At 43.8% G+C, this 21,001-nt stretch overlaps 3 protein-coding genes across 3 annotated transcripts; all 3 read left to right on the top strand.

Annotated features, from left to right (window-relative positions):
• Positions 1-4,707: 4,707 nt before the first annotated feature.
• On the top strand, positions 4,708-11,682 carry LOC310807816 (ras-related protein Rap-1A). The gene is made up of 9 exons (XM_083674422.1): positions 4,708-4,764; positions 5,977-6,119; positions 7,755-7,843; positions 8,059-8,127; positions 8,223-8,279; positions 8,379-8,519; positions 9,472-9,615; positions 9,914-10,032; positions 10,874-11,682. Exons 3-8 carry the CDS (start codon positions 7,787-7,789, stop codon positions 10,001-10,003), a joined length of 558 nt encoding a protein of 185 aa, XP_083530548.1. The 5' UTR covers positions 4,708-4,764; positions 5,977-6,119; positions 7,755-7,786; the 3' UTR covers positions 10,004-10,032; positions 10,874-11,682.
• Positions 11,683-12,224: 542 nt separating this feature from the next.
• Positions 12,225-13,701, top strand: LOC310808035 (protein LKAAEAR1-like; the record flags this gene model as incomplete). Its single annotated transcript, XM_083674732.1, has 3 exons — positions 12,225-12,548; positions 12,883-13,005; positions 13,642-13,701. The coding sequence occupies 3 exons, from the start codon at positions 12,225-12,227 to the stop codon at positions 13,699-13,701; spliced, it is 507 nt and encodes a 168-aa protein (XP_083530858.1).
• Positions 13,702-15,017: 1,316 nt separating this feature from the next.
• xkr7a (XK related 7a) lies at positions 15,018-20,734 on the top strand (the record flags this gene model as incomplete). Its single annotated transcript, XM_083674656.1, has 3 exons — positions 15,018-15,613; positions 17,928-18,127; positions 19,773-20,734. Exons 1-3 carry the CDS (start codon positions 15,081-15,083, stop codon positions 20,732-20,734), a joined length of 1,695 nt encoding a protein of 564 aa, XP_083530782.1. The 5' UTR covers positions 15,018-15,080.
• Between the last annotated feature and the right edge of the window lie 267 nt (positions 20,735-21,001).

The raw sequence follows: 21,001 nt of genomic DNA, 5'->3' as shown, positions 1-21,001 counted from the left end.
CATACTGCAGTCATTTTGTAATAAGATCTCTATTAATTGTCTACAGGGAATACCAGCTGTTTACAACATGAAAGCATTTCTGATGGTATGAATCACTCTAAAACTCTCCTAGAGATGGCAGGCGACCCCTTGATCTGTGTTGATCTTGTGTCTAGAGAAGATAGATGCAGTATTTTGGGAATGCTCTTGACATATACCAGCTTTACGGTATATATATAGAATCAGGGAATCCATAGATCTATCTGTGAATCTACAATATAAACTCACTGACTTTGGTCAATCTGTACATTACCTGGGAACCAACTATAGCCTACTGTACACCCACTGGTGTTATTGATGATTTTCCACAGTCATCAAAAGATACTATGATATTGATCATCCCTAAGATTTTGAATAGAATCAAATCACTGTCCTAGGCAGACTCTGGACAACCTTTTGTTGGACACAGTGAGTAGGAGTTTTCTATGTCAAGGCAAAATACCCTTCAAGGTAAAACATGTAGGTTTATTTCTTGTAAGTAGAGGGCAGCAGACTACTGATGTTGATACGTTAGAGGGATCTGTGGAAATAATTTAACTGTTTGTTCTCAATCCCAAGTACACAACTCAAAGTAACACACTTAAAGAGATCTGTAGAAAATGGATATGAAATATATTTATAGTGACAAATATTACCTCTATTGTTGCCCCCCACAGATGAGATCGGAGAGGGGACTATGAAACAGTCTCTGTCTGTTTGTATGTCACAAGCTTTTTCTCCAACACCACTGGGACAATTTTGATAAAGCTTGGGTAAATGATGGGTCTTGCCGTACGGACGGGACATGTACGAAATTACACTGATTGGTCCAATTTTGAGAAACTACGGTTAAAGACGCGACTTGCCATAGAGATTGTTTATAAATAAATGTGGCTTGCATACTTGAAATGGAGCAGAATTGTATATAATCGAACAGAGATTAATGACAGATTACACGTGCATGCTTATTGTAGATTATGACATGCTTATTGTATAGATAATCATAGATGATTGCAGGTTTCTCCCCTTGCTTCATTAGATTTTCATCAATACCAGACAGTGACCTCATAATCAAGTTCCTCTAGATAAAGAATTTAGGGATCTTCATCAGATCTTCGTCATCAGGACCTGATCATGCCTCCATCGGCACTGTCCCTCTTCAAGTGCCTTTGTGCAGCAGCTGAGGATGTGCTCCTGGGTTCCTCACTTGGAGCACAGTGGGCACGCAGGTGACTCTGTCTTGCCACGTGTGCAGATTTGATGGGCTTGGAAGCACATCGTACACTGCCTGGATGAGAAATATGATGCGGTGTGGCTCGGCTTTCCAAAGCTCAGCCCAGGTCACTTTCCTCTCGACCGCATTCTCCCATCTTGTCCGAGCTCCCTGTTGCTTCATTCCCACCGACTTGCAGGTTTTAGTCTCCTCCACTGCTGCGCTCACCTCCTCCTGAACTAGGCGGCGCCTGTCCTTTCCTCTGATGGTGTTCATTTGGGGAGTTGGAAAGGATCCTAGCCCAGCTCGGCCTTGTGTGACCACTCCCACCAGCCTCTTGTGACGCAGCGTTGCCTCTGCTTCCTCTGCCCTCTGCTTCCTGCCAGTCCTCACTTGGATCCCTGCTTTAGCCACCTTCAGACTCACTTGAGTCCCTGTACTGTACCACTTCTCTGGCTCTTGTTACCTTGAATTCCTCCTGCAATAATTTGAAGGGCAGTTGCAGTTTGTTGTGTCCGTAGATTGCGGTGCTGCTCAGGCTCTTTGGCAGCCTCCTGAGGTGGTTTCCCAACTCTTGACCCTCCTCTCTAAGGTCTCAACTATCGAGATCGGAATTGCATAGACGAGGAGGGGCCACAGGATTCTGGGAAGAATCCCATGCTGATACACCCAGGCTTTAAACTTCCCAGGTAGGCCAGACTTGTCCATGGTTTTCAGCCAGCCATCCAACTCGGTGCAGGTCGACTGGATGGATGCCGTGTCCTTCAGAGATCTGTAAAAAATCTTGCCTAAGCTCTTGACTTGGCTCTTGGCTTCTCTGTGATGGTTGGGATGGCTTTGCCTGCGATGTTGAACCGGAACTTGTCCTCCACCTTCCCTTTCCCCAGCACCATAGATTTTGATTTGGCTGGTTTGAAACACATCCGGGCCCACTCCACCAGCTTTTCGAGCCTCTGCAGAATCCACCGGCAGCCTGGAACTGATTCTGTGGTGACTGTGAGGTCGTCCATGAATGCCCTGATGGGTGGTTGCGTTGAGCAGAGTTCATTTTGGGCCCTCTGCACTCCGGTTCAGCAGACTTAGTGAGCATGTTCATGGCTAGGGAGATGCATTTGCCAGGTCGAGCCACAACACTGACAGGTTGCCCTTGTTCTCTCTGGCCTCCCTGATGAGCTGTGTCACCACACCGGTGTGCTTCAGACAGCCTGGCATCCCTGAAATGCCCTTCTGGACTGATGTCTACAGTATATGATGTAGTAAGTTGTGCTTATTATTTGTAATATTAGAGACCAATGTGCACTGTAAGTCCATTTGTGGAAATGCAAATGGTAACATGAGGCAATTCACAATGAATCAACGCTTGACAGTTTTCTAAAATGTTCACCTTACATTTCTCTTAAAAATGACTTTGTGTTCTCTTTTATGAAGTTCTATGTTATGATGCAAGAAGCAGCAAAATTGGAACACATGGACCAGAAGGTGGAAGTTTAGACATCACGTGTAAATATCCAGATGGAAATCTGTATAAAACCAAATATTTGTATTGTGACCCCATGTACCAACAACGATATTCTCATTAGGTGATAGGGCTGACACGGTAGTTGACACAGATCTGGATATCACACCTCCTAAATATTCAACACCCCTAATTGATGGCCAAGGTCAATTTACTATGTTCATTATGTAGTTTATGTTTATGTACTAAACACTGGAAAACATAAGGCAAGGCATAGGTTTTGTTAATCATTAATCTTATTTTATCTCACTTTCACTAAGGCCTTCTGAGTGTACACATAGTTGTTGGAGCTGTTCTTGGATTATTCCTGTGCTGCACAGTGGTTGCAAATGTCTTCCTCCTAAGAAAACAGACAACCTCGCATTCACTGTGTAAGACCAAGATCTCTCTCTTAAAGGAATAGTTCACCCAAATTACAAAATCTAATATTTGGTTCCTTACCCTGAAAGGAGTCCATGGACAAGGACAGACTTCAATCCAACAATTAGCTGTTAGTTGCAGTATGCAGATAAACAAAACCATTGTGTTGATTGAATTGAAGTTGATTTTGTAATTTGGGGGAACTATCACTTTGCTCATCTGTATAGAATACAATACAATACACAACAATACAAAATAATACAATACAACACAATACAATACAATACAACACAATATAATATAATAAAACTGTTATCCTGCCTGCCTGGATCATTCAGAAATCAATATTTAAATATTTTTTAACAACAACAACAAAGGGACATGCTGATTTGGTTTACCACTCATTTTGTTTACAACATATTCACAATAACTATCATTTGTGTCCTTTAGCATTTAAATCACCTGAAGCATCAGATCCTATGAATATTTCACAAATGAGTTGCATTTTTCTTTTTAGTTAAATATGGCATGTTCACCACACAGAAATCATTACACATATTCAGATTAACCAGATTCAAGATACGTGCTACATGATGAATGATAGAGAATCACATCATTAGTTGTAACTGATGTCAAAACATCAGTTGAATAGCCTCACAAACTCAACAAACACTGCATACTCTTTTATCTCCTCTCTCTCTCCCCCTCCCCCCATCTCTCTCTCCCTCTCTCTCCCTGTCTCCATTAGGGTTGAAGAGGACCCCTGGCATGTGCATGATGAGATAATAGAACACAGCTCCATCAGTCTTCCCCAGGATGACACTGAGTTGTACTACACCATTACATTATGGGACCCCCCACCAGAAACGGATGACAATGTTCTCTACTCCCTCCTGACACTAAATTGAGCTCTGTCTAAACAAATGTTTTTCATAGACTGACTGTCAATCCTGTCATTTCTTTATGCCTTGTGAGTCAACAATAGTCTAAAATGAGGTAAATTCATGAATATTGTATGCTTTCTGAATTTATCAATGGAATGATGTGGACATGAGCTGGTGTAATGTAGCCCACTACTTAGACAGGAATGTGACCCTCAGATGTTTCCCTGCATCTGTTTCCTCTGATAACAATACGTTCAAATGTCAGTTTATTTCGGTGAAAAGAGGAAACGTCCCCAAGCTAGATAGTTGCAGAAAAGCCTGCATGCAAACTAATGTATTCTTCGTTTGAAGGGATTTGCACATGACTTTTATCACGACTTTGTTGTGTTTTTTTCTGTCAGTCTTCATCTCTAACTTTCTTTAGAATATAAAGATGTGAATAAACTTTGTTCACAGGCTGTGATCTCTTCATGCTCCCATCTCTCAAGTATACTGTGTTTGAAATGTAGATTAGTTGCACATTATGCCAAACATTACTAAGGTCCAAGTGATTGCATCTGTATACTCTCCGTTTGTAGAAATGTATATTATAGTAGATTAGACCAGATTTGTTTATCTACTTGACAATAAGCATAGCTACCAGACATCGTTGCCATTTAAGGTCTCATCAGTGGTGGGAGGTAAAGGGGATGACGTTTGCGGTGTTTGCTAGTGCTGAGCGAGAGAGGTTCTTGAGGGAAGAAAGCTTGAGGCGGCAGGGAGAGCAAAACACGGTGAGTAACACAGCAAGCTAATACATATTGGGCTTTTTAATTGTACCGCTAACGGCTGGACAGTTATAACACCACTGATGAAAAATTAATTCTTAAACATTCCTCGCTATGCTAGATATAAATCGGTAGACTGGCAACTGATGTGTCAGGGGGTGGAATAGAATGTGTATTGACCAAGCTAAGCGCTAACCGTGAAAGTAAAGGCCAAGCGGAAGGGAGGCTAAGTTAGCTTGTTAGCAGTAGACTGTTTAACCGGCCTGCTAATTCGGCCGGGGGACAAGTAATTTGGTTGTTAGCTTTTAGCGGCATGCTATGATTTAGCTAATCAAGTCGATAACTACTCCGCTAACGCTAGATTGATAACTTGGCTTGTTTGATATATTGCTAGTTAACTAGCTACCCAGCCTACTGCCTGGAACCATTTTCCAGACACAAACACATGCGTAGCAGTAGCTAGCTAGCTAGCTAGTGTGGTATGTCTGCCAACTAGCTAGCTAGCTGGCTAACCAATCGATTAGGCTAGCTTGACTAGCAAACACTCTTAAGCCAGCTAAGTTCGCTAACTATTCGTGCTGCCCCCTCTAGTCGCTGCATTTACGTTGTACAATAAAACAAACTAAACTCACAATGTTGTGTTTGTTTACTAACTTAAATGTGAGCTGCCTCAGCTGCTGGGAGTTAGCTGTTGCCTTGACAGATTTAAATGGCCATTCAGGAATGCAACTGGGTCATAAAATCCGTTATTAATCAATTGTTTCATCAATCAACTAGGCTTAGCCTACATCCCCATGATGTTGCATCCCTCTTGTACACATCAGCAAGGAGTCTTCTATAATATACTGCTCACTCGGTGTTGCAAGAGATCTGTCAGAGACTCTAGCTAGATCTGAAAAACGGACAGGATTATTACACGAAAAAATTACACACATTACAATTAACCTGGATAAACACTGATAACCGTGTGCAGCCCTTTCATTGCCACGTTTAGCTGTCTGTTGTCATTTAGTCGTTTTCTTATTGACGTTGTCGTGTTTTCTTATCATCCAGTTGCCTTTCTAAGTTGATAAAGGAGTTAGAGACCACATCATTCAAGTTCCCATGTTCAAGTCTGAGTTTTTTATTTACTGTCTGTCATTCTCTAAAACCATAGTCATATTATTCACAAAAATAAGGTTTGCACATTGCTCATATGCTTCTTCTGTAATTTCACAGTTTTGTGGGGATTCTCTGGAATAGCCTAGTTCGTTGGCTCCAACCACAGCCTCCACACCTGCCCCCTGACGTCAGCGTGCTCTGGGATCTGGTCTTCCCTCACCAGATGTAGTGGGGAGTTGTCATCTATAGCCGTGTACACGGTAGGTTAGGTTAAGTCCTGAGATTGAGTGTTTTTTGCTGGAAGTGGAGTTTTGGTGAATAACCTATAGCCTCTGCTGGGATTGCTCAACTCACAGAACACTAGTAAAAAATAAGAGTGTGGAGTTACAATATCTTCTCTGCAGTCAAGTTGACCATTGTATTAACAGAATTTCATGGACTGATAAGCTGTCAAGAAGGCTATAATTTTACCACAGTGTGTAAGGTCAGAGTTGAAGATGCCTCTTTGCCTTACCACTTGTGTTTGATATTAGAACCTCTGCGGGAAAGGATTCTTGTGTGGATACTTATCAGCAGGTAAGACGTTAGGTCAAATCCCCATGTCCCTCTCTCAATCAGCCAGTGTGCCATTGGCATAATGGGTGTACCAGAGATGGCGGCTGAAATAAAGGCTTGTCAACATGGAAGCACTCTCCATATCAGATAGGCCTGGCAGGAATTCTAAGATTTGAATTGGTCATGTGAGGCACTAATGTACTTCAACTCTTACTCCAGATGTGTACTATCTAATCAGTCAAAGGCTATGGCAAGCGGCTAAATCTGATATGAATGAAATGCCTTTCTTTAGACCTTTGTGGCACCCGTTTTGAATAGTGTTCTTAGTGCACCTGTGTAATGCGGGCTAATATCAGGATCTTAGCACAGCCTTTCTCTGTCTGGTAGTGATTTCAGTGCAATGGTGGTCGTCACGCTCCTCTGATCTCCGTTCTGCGCTCCATTTTAGTAGAGGGATTACTGCTTGTTCTGAGGATTGAATGGTCCTTTTGTAACATCTCTCACATGCCCGTATCTCATTGTTGGCTTCTGGGTGCTGCCCCTTGCCTCTTTATTAGAATTGCAAATAGCCGGTTGGGTATGAGAGGGTGGCTTTAGTATTGTTTCTCTGCACATGAAACAAAGGCCTTACTGAGAGATGATGGTGGTCGGAGCCTGTCAGGCTCAAACTGTGAGAGCCTGTGTGGTGCTGCTGCCTGATTTTTCATTTTTTATAGACATAAGAACAAGCAAGAGACGGGTAGTCACATACAGTAGGCTAGTCTCACCTGGAGCCTCACGTTTCCATGCCTGGCTCATTTAGGCTATACTCTTTTGCCTTTTTTTTTAAACAAGTTCTAGTTCTTTTTACTTTGTCAATCAGAATGATGCAGGTGGTGACTCCTTACCCCACACAGCCTTGCTGCTCTACATGATAATGAGATTAAGCTATTTCTAGCACTGTGGCTCTTACCTACTGACTCTACAGAGCACTCCTCCTGTGTGTTCAGGATGTAGGCCTAGTGCACAGGCGTGTGTGTGTGTGTGTGTGTGTTTCTGGTGGGGGGTGTAACCAGTCTCTAGGTCTCTTCTTCACTTCCTTCCTTTGAACGGGGAACGGGGCCTCACCACCCTGTCAGTTGAAGTCCCTGGGTAGTGGGTGGGAAAGAGATCATTCTTCTGGCCGAGGAAAAGGAGTTTAATCTCCTGATGTCAGCAATGAATTAGGCTAGGCCTATATATTGTCAAAGATATTTGGAGAACAGCTAGACAGTTGGTCTGTATCTGTTTACTACATTCAGTATGTAAGTATAAATGGAACAATGTCAAATAAGTAACCAGTGAGATCTCTTCTCTTGCAGACTTTTGCGCTGTCCAGTGAAGTAACGCCACCATGCGTGAATACAAGCTAGTGGTGTTAGGCTCCGGCGGTGTGGGCAAATCTGCACTGGTGAGTAGTGCCACCCCCACACAGAGGTTTCAGTCACTTTGGTGTTGGTGTAACTAGGAGAAATGTATCCACAATCTGTATTGGTTTTAGATGACCTTTACTGATAATGCATATGGATGCAGTTTTGCACAAACAATTGTTACCAGTTTTAACCAAATAATTGCTACCAGTTCTCCACATTGATTTACTTCTTGCATGGCTCTTATCTCTTCCAGACAGTCCAATTCGTACAGGGTATTTTTGTGGAAAAATACGACCCCACAATAGAAGACTCCTACAGAAAGGTAAGCTGAAAGAAGAATTATGTGTTAAACTGCCACCACCCAGTTGTCAAACTAAATCCTCTCTCTCTCTCTCTTTATTTCTTTCTCTCGCACAGCAAGTAGAAGTGGATGGGCAGCAATGCATGCTTGAGATCCTCGACACAGCTGGAACAGTAAGTAGAATATGTCCCTGTTGGTGACAGGTTTGTAGGATGGATGGTGGCAGAACATGACCCATTGACCATGTTTGCTCCGCCTCTGTTGCTCCACAGGAGCAGTTCACAGCCATGAGGGACCTGTATATGAAGAACGGTCAGGGCTTCGCTCTCGTATACTCCATTACGGCACAGTCCACGTTTAACGACCTACAGGACCTCCGGGAACAGATCCTGCGAGTAAAGGACACAGAGGATGTGAGTATGTTATCATAATCAGGGATTGGTTAATAAGCTGCTTTCACAGATTACACAATATGTGTCACAATTTTTTGATTGCTTCTTTTTACCTCAACCAACTGTTACAATATTGTACACTGTACACTGAAACCAAGTAAAAAAAACAGTTGTACATGAAACATGGTCACCTACAATCATTTTACATTTTTTACATTTTACATTTCAGTCAACTGAGATGAGGAGGATAGGCAGTTTTGCTGAAATAATCAACAAGGCTGAAGAAGTGGCACAAGCTTCAAGTGTTAACACCCCCACAATATGCTTTTAGAACTCCTGTTTTGGTGGTCTGTGTACTTGCGTTGTCCCACTGATCTGGTAGCCATGGCTTCCAGTTCATTTCCTTCCCTCATTAGAGTCCTCTCTGCGGGGGTGAGAGCCTGGCAGAGGGGGGCGGGTGGCTTTATAGCCAGATAGAAATGTCACACTGCTGCAGTTAGTAATCTGCTGGTTTGTCTTGCTCCCATCCTCCTTGATTCATAGGGGTGATTTGCTCCATGCAGAGTTCATGAATTATTGATCTGTAGTTGCTTTTTGGAGACTGGTGTATGTTTTTGGTTTGGAAGACTCAATTGATAGAAAGTGAGACCAAGTGAAAGACCATTATCATTTTGACTGCGGAACATAGAAAATTGCTGTTTAAACATATGTAGACACTGGTTTGGTGCTGGAGGTAATGAATACGAGGTTAAAAATCGGTAAAGTGCCCCTTTTAATGTCAATGATTGACCTGATATCTCAGGTCTGAATTCACCCCTGAATAGAATGAGAACCAGAAAGTGTGAAAGTTTACACTCCAGGAGAGCTCTGTTATTTCTTTCACCAAAAAAACAGTGCCGAAAAGCTGCTTTACAGGGAGCCATTCAGTCCTTAATCAACATCTCCTCTCTGTTTCCCTCCTGTGTTGTCCTAGGTCCCCATGATCCTGGTGGGGAACAAGTGTGACCTGGAGGATGAGCGCGTGGTGGGCAAGGAGCAAGGACAGAACCTGGCCCAACAGTGGAACAACTGTGCCTTTCTAGAGTCCTCAGCTAAATCAAAGATCAACGTTAATGAGGTAAAGAGAGTCCTACTGCTGCAGTTTCTCTTCGCCAGAAGACATTAAGCCCCCCTCCCTGATAGCAACAAGACTGGATGAATGTTCTATATCTCAGAGTTGACAAGAAATGCAATTCCTACAAGCAATATGAATCCTGCCATAGAAACACAATCGCACTCATTCTTCTGTCCTTAGCAACAGAGAGAGAAGTGCTTATGCACAGTTCAGATTTCTAGAAATTGCCTGGCAGTGACGCCTATGGCAAAATGTTGGGAGGCCATGCATTTCTAACTGCTATTTGCTCTCTCTGCTCTAGATTTTCTATGACCTGGTCAGACAGATCAACAGGCAAACGCCGATGGAAAAGAAGAAGGCAAAAAAGAAGTCAAATTGCACACTGCTCTAAATCTCCCACTTGCAGCAGCTCTGAGCCAGGTTAGTCTGCTAAGGATCAAGAAGCAATGGGGATGTTTTATGATCATTCAGGGCGAAATCCTAACTTGAACGTATAACTACATTTTCTGGCGCAAATCTCTTGTTGTCCTCGATGTGTTGTGTCTGAGTTACGCGCACAGATCTCAAGTTAGGACTTCTGCCTATTGTACTGCTATGACGTTTCTCTCAATTTCAGTTGAGAGAAACGTCATAGGAGGGGGGCCCAGCCACCACCACCCCCCACCCTCATCGGAGGACCTAAGTACTTTTGTTGTATTAGTTTTTACATATACATTTATTGAGGATCATTTTTAGGGCCATCACAGATTTGGTCTTATACCCCCCTGGCGGCTATTTCAAAATAGCTGCTAATATAGCTCTGGGGCCAAGACCACTCAATCTGAATGGCCATACCTGAATGGATTATTGTTACAGTAAGAGGAAGTCTGTGGTGGCCCTACAGCTTAAAATGCTCCTTAAGACCAGCCCTTGCTCTGTGTAAAATGTGGTGTTTTTATCACAAAAGGCACAATTTCTTCAGAATGTGTCCTCTAGTCTCCACACTCCATATACAGTCTCTGACGACATTGTCTGAACGCACACATCCGGTTTGGTTTCTTGTGAATGCTGTTTGAACAGTCCGTATACCAAAACCGATTTGGGAAAACAAAATTGATTTCAGCATTGGGCCTGCAGGGTGAACAAAGCTTTACAGTTACTTCTACCTAGGGCCCTGCTCAGGAAAACATCTGGGCCCTATACATACCTCACGCAATTGCTCAAAACGTTCAATGTAAATGAACACGCTAACGTAATACTCTGTGTTTTTATTATTTAACAGGAATCTATAATAACAAACTGTCGCCCAGTTGGAATGTGCCGACATTCCAAGACGTTCCAAAATGATTGGAACCCTGGCAAAGGCAGACCAGTGATGACCCACTTTGCCACCCTGACTGAGACAGGAGGAGACGGGAGGATTTCTTACCAATACTCTTCTCTGCTTTTTAATCATTTACGAAATCCAGACCTTTTTTCTCTTTTTTTTTTTTTTTAAATTATGTCGATGGGACAGCCTGGTAATGAAGAGTTTTCCCCATACCCCAAGTTCTTTATACCATTGGAAATACAGTTTAGAAGAAAAACAAAAAGATGCCACCATACATATTGTTACGGTTTTGGGAAGTTGTAAGTTGTTTCATTGCAAATATCGTCAGTGATCTTTGGCACATTTCAAATGACTAGATATTTGCTGAAGAAATCATGTGAAATGTTGGCCTTTCATTATCATACCCTTCTGCACTAATTGTGGCAACAGAGATGCATCAATGTCCATGTTTTCATTCTCTCATTACTTATAAGGACTTGTATTCATCAAATAACATCTTTCCTAAGTGACTTTGTTTTATATGGGAAGCTGAAAGGCTTTCATATTTCCCATAATATATTGTAATTACATTTTTTTGCATAATGAAGCTGCGGAAATTAGTATTTTATAGAAAGAAAGAGGGGTAAATGACCAGACATGATTTCTATGTGTATTGAGGCTGAAAATATATTGTACTAAACCAACTCTAATATTGCTTCTTGTGTTACTGTCACAAATGATTTTCCAGCTTTTATGAATGATTAAATTTTAGTACATTTTCATTATCTTTGGTCGTTGTTTTGTTTGTATTGCTCAGTAATAGAATTGAAGGTAATCTTTTGAGTGTAATTGAAACTGAAGATAATTGATTTACTTGTCCACACAGCAAAACCTTTCCACACAAATGTGGGCCTAGGCATACATTGATTAATGTCGAGTTAAATGCAAAATGCAGAAGTGTAGACGAGTTTTATGCATAGCCTAGAGAAATGTGTGTGGTGTATTACACTTTGACTCAAGAGGCATCACTTCATTGCCTATACCTGCCCTCTGTAGTGATGAGGGAAACGAGAACAAATCTTTATTACGGTGTTTCGTGGGAGAATTCTCATTATGAGCCAGTATGGAATTCGAATAGAAGCCAGTCCGTTCCATTTGTTTTAGCTGAAAATCTTGCGTTCTCCTTCAACAGTTGCCTCCACACCCGCACTTCTTTATGAACCACAAATAGGCCTAATGGTGTTGATGCACCATAACAGCACAGTCCAATTTTTAAAAGAAAGTTAATTGAATAATTTACATCTAAGTGAGAAAAGGCTAGATCATGGCCGACGCGACAGGCAAGCCGGATCAATTTCATCCCAGGAATTGGCGTGTTGCGACTCCAGGGGAGTTTCGTTCCATGTGCCCACAGCAAAAGGCCCGTTTCTTGGCCTATGAGGAGCCACCCAAGGAGGTGCAAGGTGTGATGGCTGCGTCGCGGCAGCGGGTGTTTGCCAGGTTAGCTGCGCGGAAAGGCAGAGATGGCGAGTTTAGTGCTGCGCAAGCGGCAGAAAGGAAAAGGAGAGACTTGATAATCGGCCAATTGAAGTCCGCAGAGGCGCGCAACAGGGTTCGCCACATGAAGATGCGTCACCAGAGCATTCGGGTGAGAACTGTCAACTTTTACACAATAGGTTGAGCCGACTCAACCTATTGTGGGGCCCTAAACAACAAATGTCGGGGACCTCATCATGGGCCAACAACCATCATCTGAAATATGTGAGCTAACATCAGTTCTTCCAGAAATATGATTAATCCAGATTTTAATGATCTTGATGTGTTACATATCATCCATATGTGTTACATATCATCCAAAAGCAAGAACGAACAGAATCTGAAGGGACCATCATTTGACACTTTCATGGTCTGAAAGACTGGCCCTGAGAAAAGCCATAAACTAGTATAGCCTACTCATACTTTCAAATGTTCCTCCTCTTAAGGCCCAGGAGATAAGCCTGATGATTGCCTGCCAGCCCACTGCTCAAAGGGCTGTACGGTTGGAGATATTACTGCCAATTGCAGAGACCATACTCAGCGTCAGGGACAGTCTAGATAAACTCCAGGTGAGCACAGCACAGCCAAACATCTGCACAGCACAATGCAGAGCAAATAGACAATGCTCAATGTATGAGTGAGCACAGAACCTGGGTTGTAGCTATTATATGACTAATCACTGCAAAGGGATATAGATATGATCTCAGGGAGATTTCCTGTGTAGGAAACGATCAAACCTGATGTGTTATGATGATGTGTTATGTAGGGTTGTCTCTGGTTTACACGTGTAAGAAAAGGAATAGCCCAGGCTATCTCTTGCACTCGCAAATGTTTTTGTGTAATTTTCGTCAGGTGCTTGTGTTTTAAAAAAATCTTCGGCACCATTCCGGTTTAGGCAATGCCAGCTCAACCTATTATGGGGCCCTAAGCAAAAAATGTTGTGGCCTCCGCCACACCCACCACACAACCGGTGTATGACACATTTTTGTGTGTATAGGAAGTTGGTGATGCTGGCTTGCTTTGTGGGTAGAAGATATATAGACGCTTGAACATTAGAGAAGCATCTCTAAGATTGGTTTATGATTGCAATGTGCTACTACTGAGCTTTCCTAGAGGAAACATAAAGAGAATCATCTTGTGATGTCATACAGGGGAAGATGGCAAAAAAGAAACACTCACTGTTCTTTCTGTATTAATGTTTTCAGAGGAAGAGGGTTGAGGAGCTACTGGAAGACAAGAGCTGGGGGACTCTGGACAGAGGCTGATAATTACAGTGGGGATAGCCGATCAATAAAGAAGACTCACTGTACCAAAGCATCTCTCTTGACACTTCTAGTTAACCCAGTCCTGGTAAATCAACATTTTACATTTACATTTATGGCATTTAGCAGACGCCTTTACCCAAAGCGACGTACAACAAAAACATGGTTATCTTGATTTGTCTCAAGCATTCTCTTCTTTGCTTTAAAAAAATAACTCATCATAAATGGTACACATAAATAAACTAATCATAAATGGTACAAATGGTAATATAAATTATATATATTACAATAGATGTATAGCCTGTGCTTCACATTTACACCAGTAGGTGACAGCTGATGCCTGACTCTAATCAGGTTTGATCGTTCATTTAGAGTAATATTTTCACGGGTTCATTGCCATGCCTATACGGTACAATTTCCTGATGTGTTATGTAGGGTTGTTTCTGGCTTACACGTGTAAGAAAAAGGAATAGCCCAGGCCTATATTATAACAAATGAGTAAAACACAGAGGAGCATCGAGCATATAGTGATTTAGGTTACTCCAAGACCTAATGGGTTACAAATCGTAGGCATAACTGCACTCGCAAATTTGCTTGTGCTTGTGTTTTAAAAACATCTTCGGCACCATTCCGGTTTAGGCAGCGCCAGCTCAACCTATTATGGGGCCCTAAGCAAAAAATGTCGTGGCCTCCGCCACACCCACCACACAACCGGTGTATGACACATTTCCATAATATCATATGGCAATAATAAAACAAGACATCATAGGAATAATAGGAAATTGTGAAGGCCTACAATATAGACATTTAAATAAATCAATACAAATTACAGAATGAAATAATACAAATACATGGCTTATTAAAAGCAAGGCTAAAGAAAAGTATTTTTAAAAGAGCCACATGTTTTTTTAATAGGGGAATTGCTCGAATGGAAGTTTTTGAGTGACAACAAATACATTTACTATGCCTCCCCGAACAAAAAAAAGAAAACATATGTTTTACCCTGGGCCCCCTAGTGTTCGGGGGCCTACGTGGCATAGAGAGAGACGGTAGGCTACTGGGTTCAGGACTGAACAAATCACATTCGCATTAAACAATAAACCGGCCAAACAGTCATTTTATGTTTAGCTGTAGACCTATATTGGTAAGATTTATTTTGCATACATTTTTCTTATTTTGAATTAAATAAATCAGAATTTTGGTCTGGATGAATGAAGAACATCGTTCTCGCTTTCTCTTTTCACCTCGCCCTTCCTCCCTCCCTTTCTCACACACACACACACACACACACACACACACACACACACACACACACACGACCCCCCTCCCCCTTTCCATCATTTTCCCATCTCCCTTTACCCACTCTCTTCTCTACAACAAACATGGCCGCTAAATCTGACGGTGCACCCATCTCTGTGAGAAATGAAATCCCACCCGAGTCCCTGCCCGGTTTAGATCAACCGTTGCCTCAGTGCTGTCCCGCTGGGAAGCGCTACTCGCTCCTCGACTGCTGCTGGACTCTGTGTGCTCTTTTGGTCTTCTTTTCGGACGGGGCCTCCGACCTGTGGCTGGCCGCGGACTACTACCTCCTGGGGGACTACCAGTGGTTTGCATTGACACTGGTCTTCGTGGTGGTTCCATCTGTAGTAGTACAGGTGCTGAGTTTTAGGTGGTTTGCCTACGATTATTCAGATACCACCGAGAGCGGCACAGCTGCAGCGGCCGTTGTAGCAGCATCGGGCGCGGAGAGTAATTTCAGCACCAAGGACAGTGATCAGCGGGGCGCTGGCCGCACTGCTGCGGTCAGGCCATCGCCTACAACGGGCACCAGGGGAGGCGCCTGGGGCTGCTGCAGAGTCTTTATGTGGCTCTTTCAATGCATCGTCCATATATTTCAGCTAGCACAGGTCTGGAGGTAAGACCACCATATAACGGTCTCTCAGAGAAACGGTCAATGGTCTGCCTGAATAAAGTGTGTGTGTGTGTGTGTGTGTGTGTGTATGTGTGTGTGCGCGTGCGTGTGCGCGCGCGTGTGTGTGCGTGTAGACCTACAGCTTTTCTATTACAAATGCAAAAACTCAACCAGTGAATGATTCTGTAAGCTATTCAAAATGCCAAAAATGTCTCTTTATTGTTTGACATCTGTAGGCTCCTCCTCCGCGCACGAGCTTCTAGGTCAATAATCTCCCGGGGAAAATCGTCTACTCATCCACGCCAATCGCCTTATGAATACAACAAAATCCCTTTGTCTGAGAAAGTGTATTTAGTGTTCGAGATGGAGAGTGTCAGATGGTAGAGGATATGATATTGGACATGAATATTTGACTGTTTAGGGATGATGTTCATTCTAAGCATTTTATTTTATGATTTATTTTTGTTTTAAATTATGGTTCTCTTTATGTGCAGTGTGATATCATTCCAACACCCTCCAACTGGTAGGCCTACTAACCAAGATGGTATAGGTCATTGTTTGAACAAGGCCCGCTGTATAATGCTTATATTTCACAAGTGTAGCAGAGGTGATTTGGAATCACACTCTCGTGATGAGGTAGCCCTGCCTAAAACATGTAAAGTGTCACCCTCAGACCTTGAGTATGTCCTTTTGGCCTAATGATAGACGTTTGTATCTTCCACGTGGGAGACCTGGATTCAAACCCTGCCCGTCGCACTAGCAGCCAATCAGATTGCCCAGAGGTTTGAGATCCATCCTGGAGAGGATGTGCTCTGTCTGTGCTGTCAGTTGAGCAGGTGCTGAGGTTGGAAGAGTTGGAACAGAGTCTCTACATTCCACACAGACTTACTGCATTGTGGGTCTGCAGGTCAGACACTCAGCCACAGATACCGAAGCAGTCTTCAGCCTTCGTCTGTTGATTGGGTTTGACAGGCTCGAGCTGCTGCCTGGCAGGAAGGAAGTTGCCTCAAGCTGAACTGTGGTGGGAACAGGGTTAGGCTAATGGTGTTTACAAACAGCGATATCATGAACTTCAGCAGCAAGTCAATCATTCCCTATTTGTCTTTCCATCGCTCAAATCTCCCTCTCTCTCTCTCTCTGTCTCTCTGTTTCTTTCTTTCTCTCTCTCCCTTTCTTGCGCCCACTCTTACTGTTCCCCCGACCACAACACAATAGTTAATGTTGTATTGGTTAAATAGAAGTGAGAGATTAGCCTTTAGCACATTCTCACTGGAGACCCTTACTGTCTCACTGTCAGTTGAGTTAATCTGGAGGGAGGCACTGTAGTGTATTTGAGTAGACTCTGTCTGCCAAATGACACCATTAACTCATATCAGATATTAAAAAAATGCTTTTATTAAGGTTTATTTTTTATTTTTAAAGTTGTACAAGACAAACCGGTGCATGTCTGGTCCGGTGCATAATTCCCCAAATTCAGGTAAATTATGATGTTTCCAGGAAAGTTTAGAAATATAACAGGAATATTCCTGTCATTTGCAACCCTACTGGTAATGCCATTAAAACGGTTGTGCATGCTGTTAATTCAGGGTTGAGCTGTCACTGATCAGCACTGCTGATCCCGGACTGACATGTCTGCACACTAAGAGGATTACCATTGTATGTTTTACCTTCAGCTGTTAACTCAGTAGTGAGCTGTCACTGATACACACAGACAGGTGCGCTGGGATCAGCATGGAGAGACTAGAGGAATTCGATACCCTACTATGTAAACTGAGATGGCTTAGCTAAATAAAGAGAGGCTGGTATGATTTAATTGGACTACTCTGGGGTCAGGAAAGTGAGCTGCCATTACATTTCAGTCAGTTTCAATTGAACTAGATAGGAGTTTGTGTGTGTGTGTGTGTGTGTGTGTGTGTGTGTGTGTGTGTGTGTGTGTGTGTGTGTGTGTGTGTGTGATATCCCTAGGCACAGTTTTGAAGTAGGAGTGAGAACAAATAGGGTTGTACAAACTCCCTCCTGGTTCACTGGGCTCATTGAGATAGGGCTCTGTGCAACACAGCCACCCTCCAGCGATAACTGAGACACTTCTAACTTCAGTCCCTACCATCAGAGAGAAGCACTTCTCTTTCACACATGCGCTTTTTTAGGCAATGGTGATATAGCTACTTCTGCTTGCTCAGAATATTGAAGGTATAATTTCAGAATAATCAAGGTATAATTTCATATTGTGCAGTCTTGTTTCTCTAGATTCACCAAATGAGTGTACTCTTCTACATACATACCCATGGCTTTCCCTTTTTATCCCTCTGTCTCCCAGGTATGTCCACGCCCTGTACTTGGGGGCACAGAGTCGCTGGCGTGGGGACCACGAGCGGCGTCACTTCTACTGGCGTATGATGTTTGAGAGCGCTGACATCAGCATGCTACGAATGCTGGAGTCCTTCTTGAAGAGCGCCCCCCAGCTGGTGCTTCAGCTCAGCATCATGATCCAGGCCAACCAGGTCCTCCCCCTGCAGGGTGAGTTACTACCTACACACCCACTACCTGAACCTTACTGTATACACAGGTCTTAAGACCCTACACACACCCTGAACCTTACTGTATACACAGGTCTTAAGACCCTACACACACCCTGAACCATACCAAAGAGGGTGCACCCAAGTATTGGGACAATTAGCATTTTGGGGTAATGCTGCTAACGGCTAATATCAGAGTGCATTGTGGTATACAAGGAGACAAGGTTCTAAATAGAGGCCAAAGAAAGTAAGGAGAAAAGCACAGTAAATGGTCCTCCAAAGGACCTCCAAACTAATTTTGTTAATTATATCATAAAACATTTCTAATTAACTGGACATACGTCAAGCTGTTTCAACCTTTCGTTGAGGAGAAACATGCCCTCTCTTTCCTATGTACTGTCTTTTAGGTTATTCTTTGGAGTGTGGTAGTCCCACTCTCGTATTTTTCAGTTTTTATTGGATAGACATAGTAGAGAAAGACAGGGTATGTCAGCAGGGCATGGGCCGGATTCGAGCCCATGCCGATATGGGCATATGTGTGCACTATAGGCCATGATGCTAGACCGCCAGACCACCCCAGCTCACTTCCTATGTGCTCTCTCTGACCATACACATATCCTGAACCACACACATATCAGGGGTTCTGGTGTCGCTCGGGGAATTTACAATTTTGATAGAGGACCTCTTTGTTGAAAAATGTGATTGTTTTTCCTGATTTTGTTTTTGTTTATAATGTTGTAACTTTCTATGATGTATGGTTGTTAATTGTGTGTATGCATGTCTCCCTTGTAAAAGAGACCTTGGTCTCAATGGAACTCCCTGCCAAAATAAAGGTTAAATGAAAACATTCTGAACCATACACACATCCTGAACCATACACACATCCTGAACCATACACACATCCTGAACTTGAACCATACACACATCCTGAACCATACACATATCCTGAACCATACACACATCCTGAACCATACACACATCCTGAACTTGAACCATACGCACATCCTGAACCATACACACATCCTGAACCATACACACATCCTGAACTTGAACCATACGCATATCCTGAACCATACACACATCCTGAACCATACACACATCCTGAACCATACACACATCCTGAACTTGAACCATACGCACATCCTGAACCATACACACATCCTGAACCATACACACATCCTGAACCATACACACATCCTGAACTTGAACCATACGCACATCCTGAACCATACACACATCCTGAACCATACACACATCCTGAACCATACACACATCCTGAACTTGAACCATACACACATCCTGAACCATACACACATCCTGAACCATACACACATCCTGAACCATACATACATCCTAATCTCATCAGTCAGTTAGTCACCATGCTTAGTTTATGAAAGCAATAGGAAAGGAATAGGAAAAACTGTTACACATTTCATACTGGGCTGAATTGTAGATAAGTTACCCTAAAGCATTCCCTCACTGTAGAATGGAGCCTTTTGCTTCACTTAACATTTGTATCTCATGACAGCCTCCCTTTTATCCAACTGAAGCTAAACTACCCTTATCTCTCTCTTCTGTCTTTCTTCTTTTCTTTCTCTTTTTTTTTTTCACTTTCTCTATCTATCACTCTCTCTCTCCCTCCTCAGGTCTGTCTGCCTCTGCCTCATTGATCTCCCTGGCCTGGATGATCGCCTCTTATCAGAAGGTTCTGAGGGACTCTCGTGACGACAAGCTGCCCATGTCCTACAGGGCCGTCATTGTGCAGATCCTGTGGCACCTGTTCACCATCGGGGCTCGCACCATGGCCTTTGCGCTGTTCGCCTCCGTGTTCGAGCTCTACTTCGGCATCTTCATCGTGGCCCACTGGTGCGTCATGACGTTCTGGATCATTCAAGGTGAAACAGACTTCTGCATGTCCAAATGGGAGGAGATCATCTATAACATGATGGTGGGCATCGTGTACGTGTTCTGCTGGTTCAGCGTGAGGGAGGGGCGCACGCGCTGCCGGATGCTCATCTACAGCGTGACTGTATTCGCTGAGAACGTGGCGCTCACTGTTGCCTGGTACCTGTACCGTGGCCAGCGCACCTCAGACTTCAACGCCGTGATTGTGGTGTGCGTGGTGGCCAGCAGCTATGCCCTGGGCACCTTCTTCATGTTTGTGTACTACTGCCTGCTCCACCCGGACGGCCCTATCCAAGAGTGGGGGTTCAGGGTGGAGGAGGAGGCAGCAGCTGTGGGGTCCTGTGCTTCCCCGGCCTCGACTCTCCCCCCCGACGTGGTGAGCAGCCCTCCCAGGACCCTCCAGAGGACTAAAGGGGCGGACCGCGGAGAGCCGGGGGCCGGGATCGATGGGGATGTGTTTCAGGTACGACCGCCTAGAGCGGCCCATGCCCCGGTTCCCCGCCTCGCCCCCAGAACGGAAGGGCCCGTCATCCGTATAGACCTGCCCAGGAAGAGGTACCCTGCTTGGGATGCCCACTTCATTGACCGCCGTCTGCGAAAAACCATCTTGGTGCTTGAGGGTGCTGCCCCCGTCACACCAAGGATCCAGTACCGCTGTCTGGGCACGCCAAAGGAGGTGATGGAGTATGAAACCACGGTGTGAAGTGCGGAAGGCGCTGTTACTCAACTCGCTGCCAGCCAGCCAGCTGGCCCCAGAGTGGCATAACGATGACCCACTCCCTGAGGGTCAGTGCTGCTCCAGTCCTGCCCTGCCACTCTGTGTTGGGGAGCATGGAGGGTACTACTGACAGAGAGAGGGGGGTATGCAAAGGTTCCTCTGATGGTGAGGTGTGGTGTGTATTTGGGTGTCGGTATCATTTCTCAGGTTGGGATGGTACAGGGAGGGGTTAAGAGCCGAGGTTCAAAGGTC

This window comes from Argentina silus (genome assembly GCF_951799395.1).
Source record: "Argentina silus genome assembly, chromosome: 8".
Lineage (NCBI taxonomy): Eukaryota > Metazoa > Chordata > Actinopteri > Argentiniformes > Argentinidae > Argentina > Argentina silus.
This window is presented reverse-complemented; position numbering and strand designations above follow the sequence as displayed.

What these genes read in the sequence shown, in the direction of transcription:
- LOC310807816 (XM_083674422.1), top strand. Translation starts at nt 7,787, where the DNA reads ATGCGTGAATACAAGCTAGTGGTGTTAGGCTCCGGCGGTGTGGGCAAA. An exon ending in GAGTAAAGGACACAGAGGAT is followed by an intron (nt 8,520 to 9,471) that starts GTGAGTATGTTA and finishes GTGTTGTCCTAG; the next exon opens with GTCCCCATGATCCTGGTGGG. An exon ending in CAAAGATCAACGTTAATGAG is followed by an intron (nt 9,616 to 9,913) that starts GTAAAGAGAGTC and finishes TCTCTGCTCTAG; the next exon opens with ATTTTCTATGACCTGGTCAG.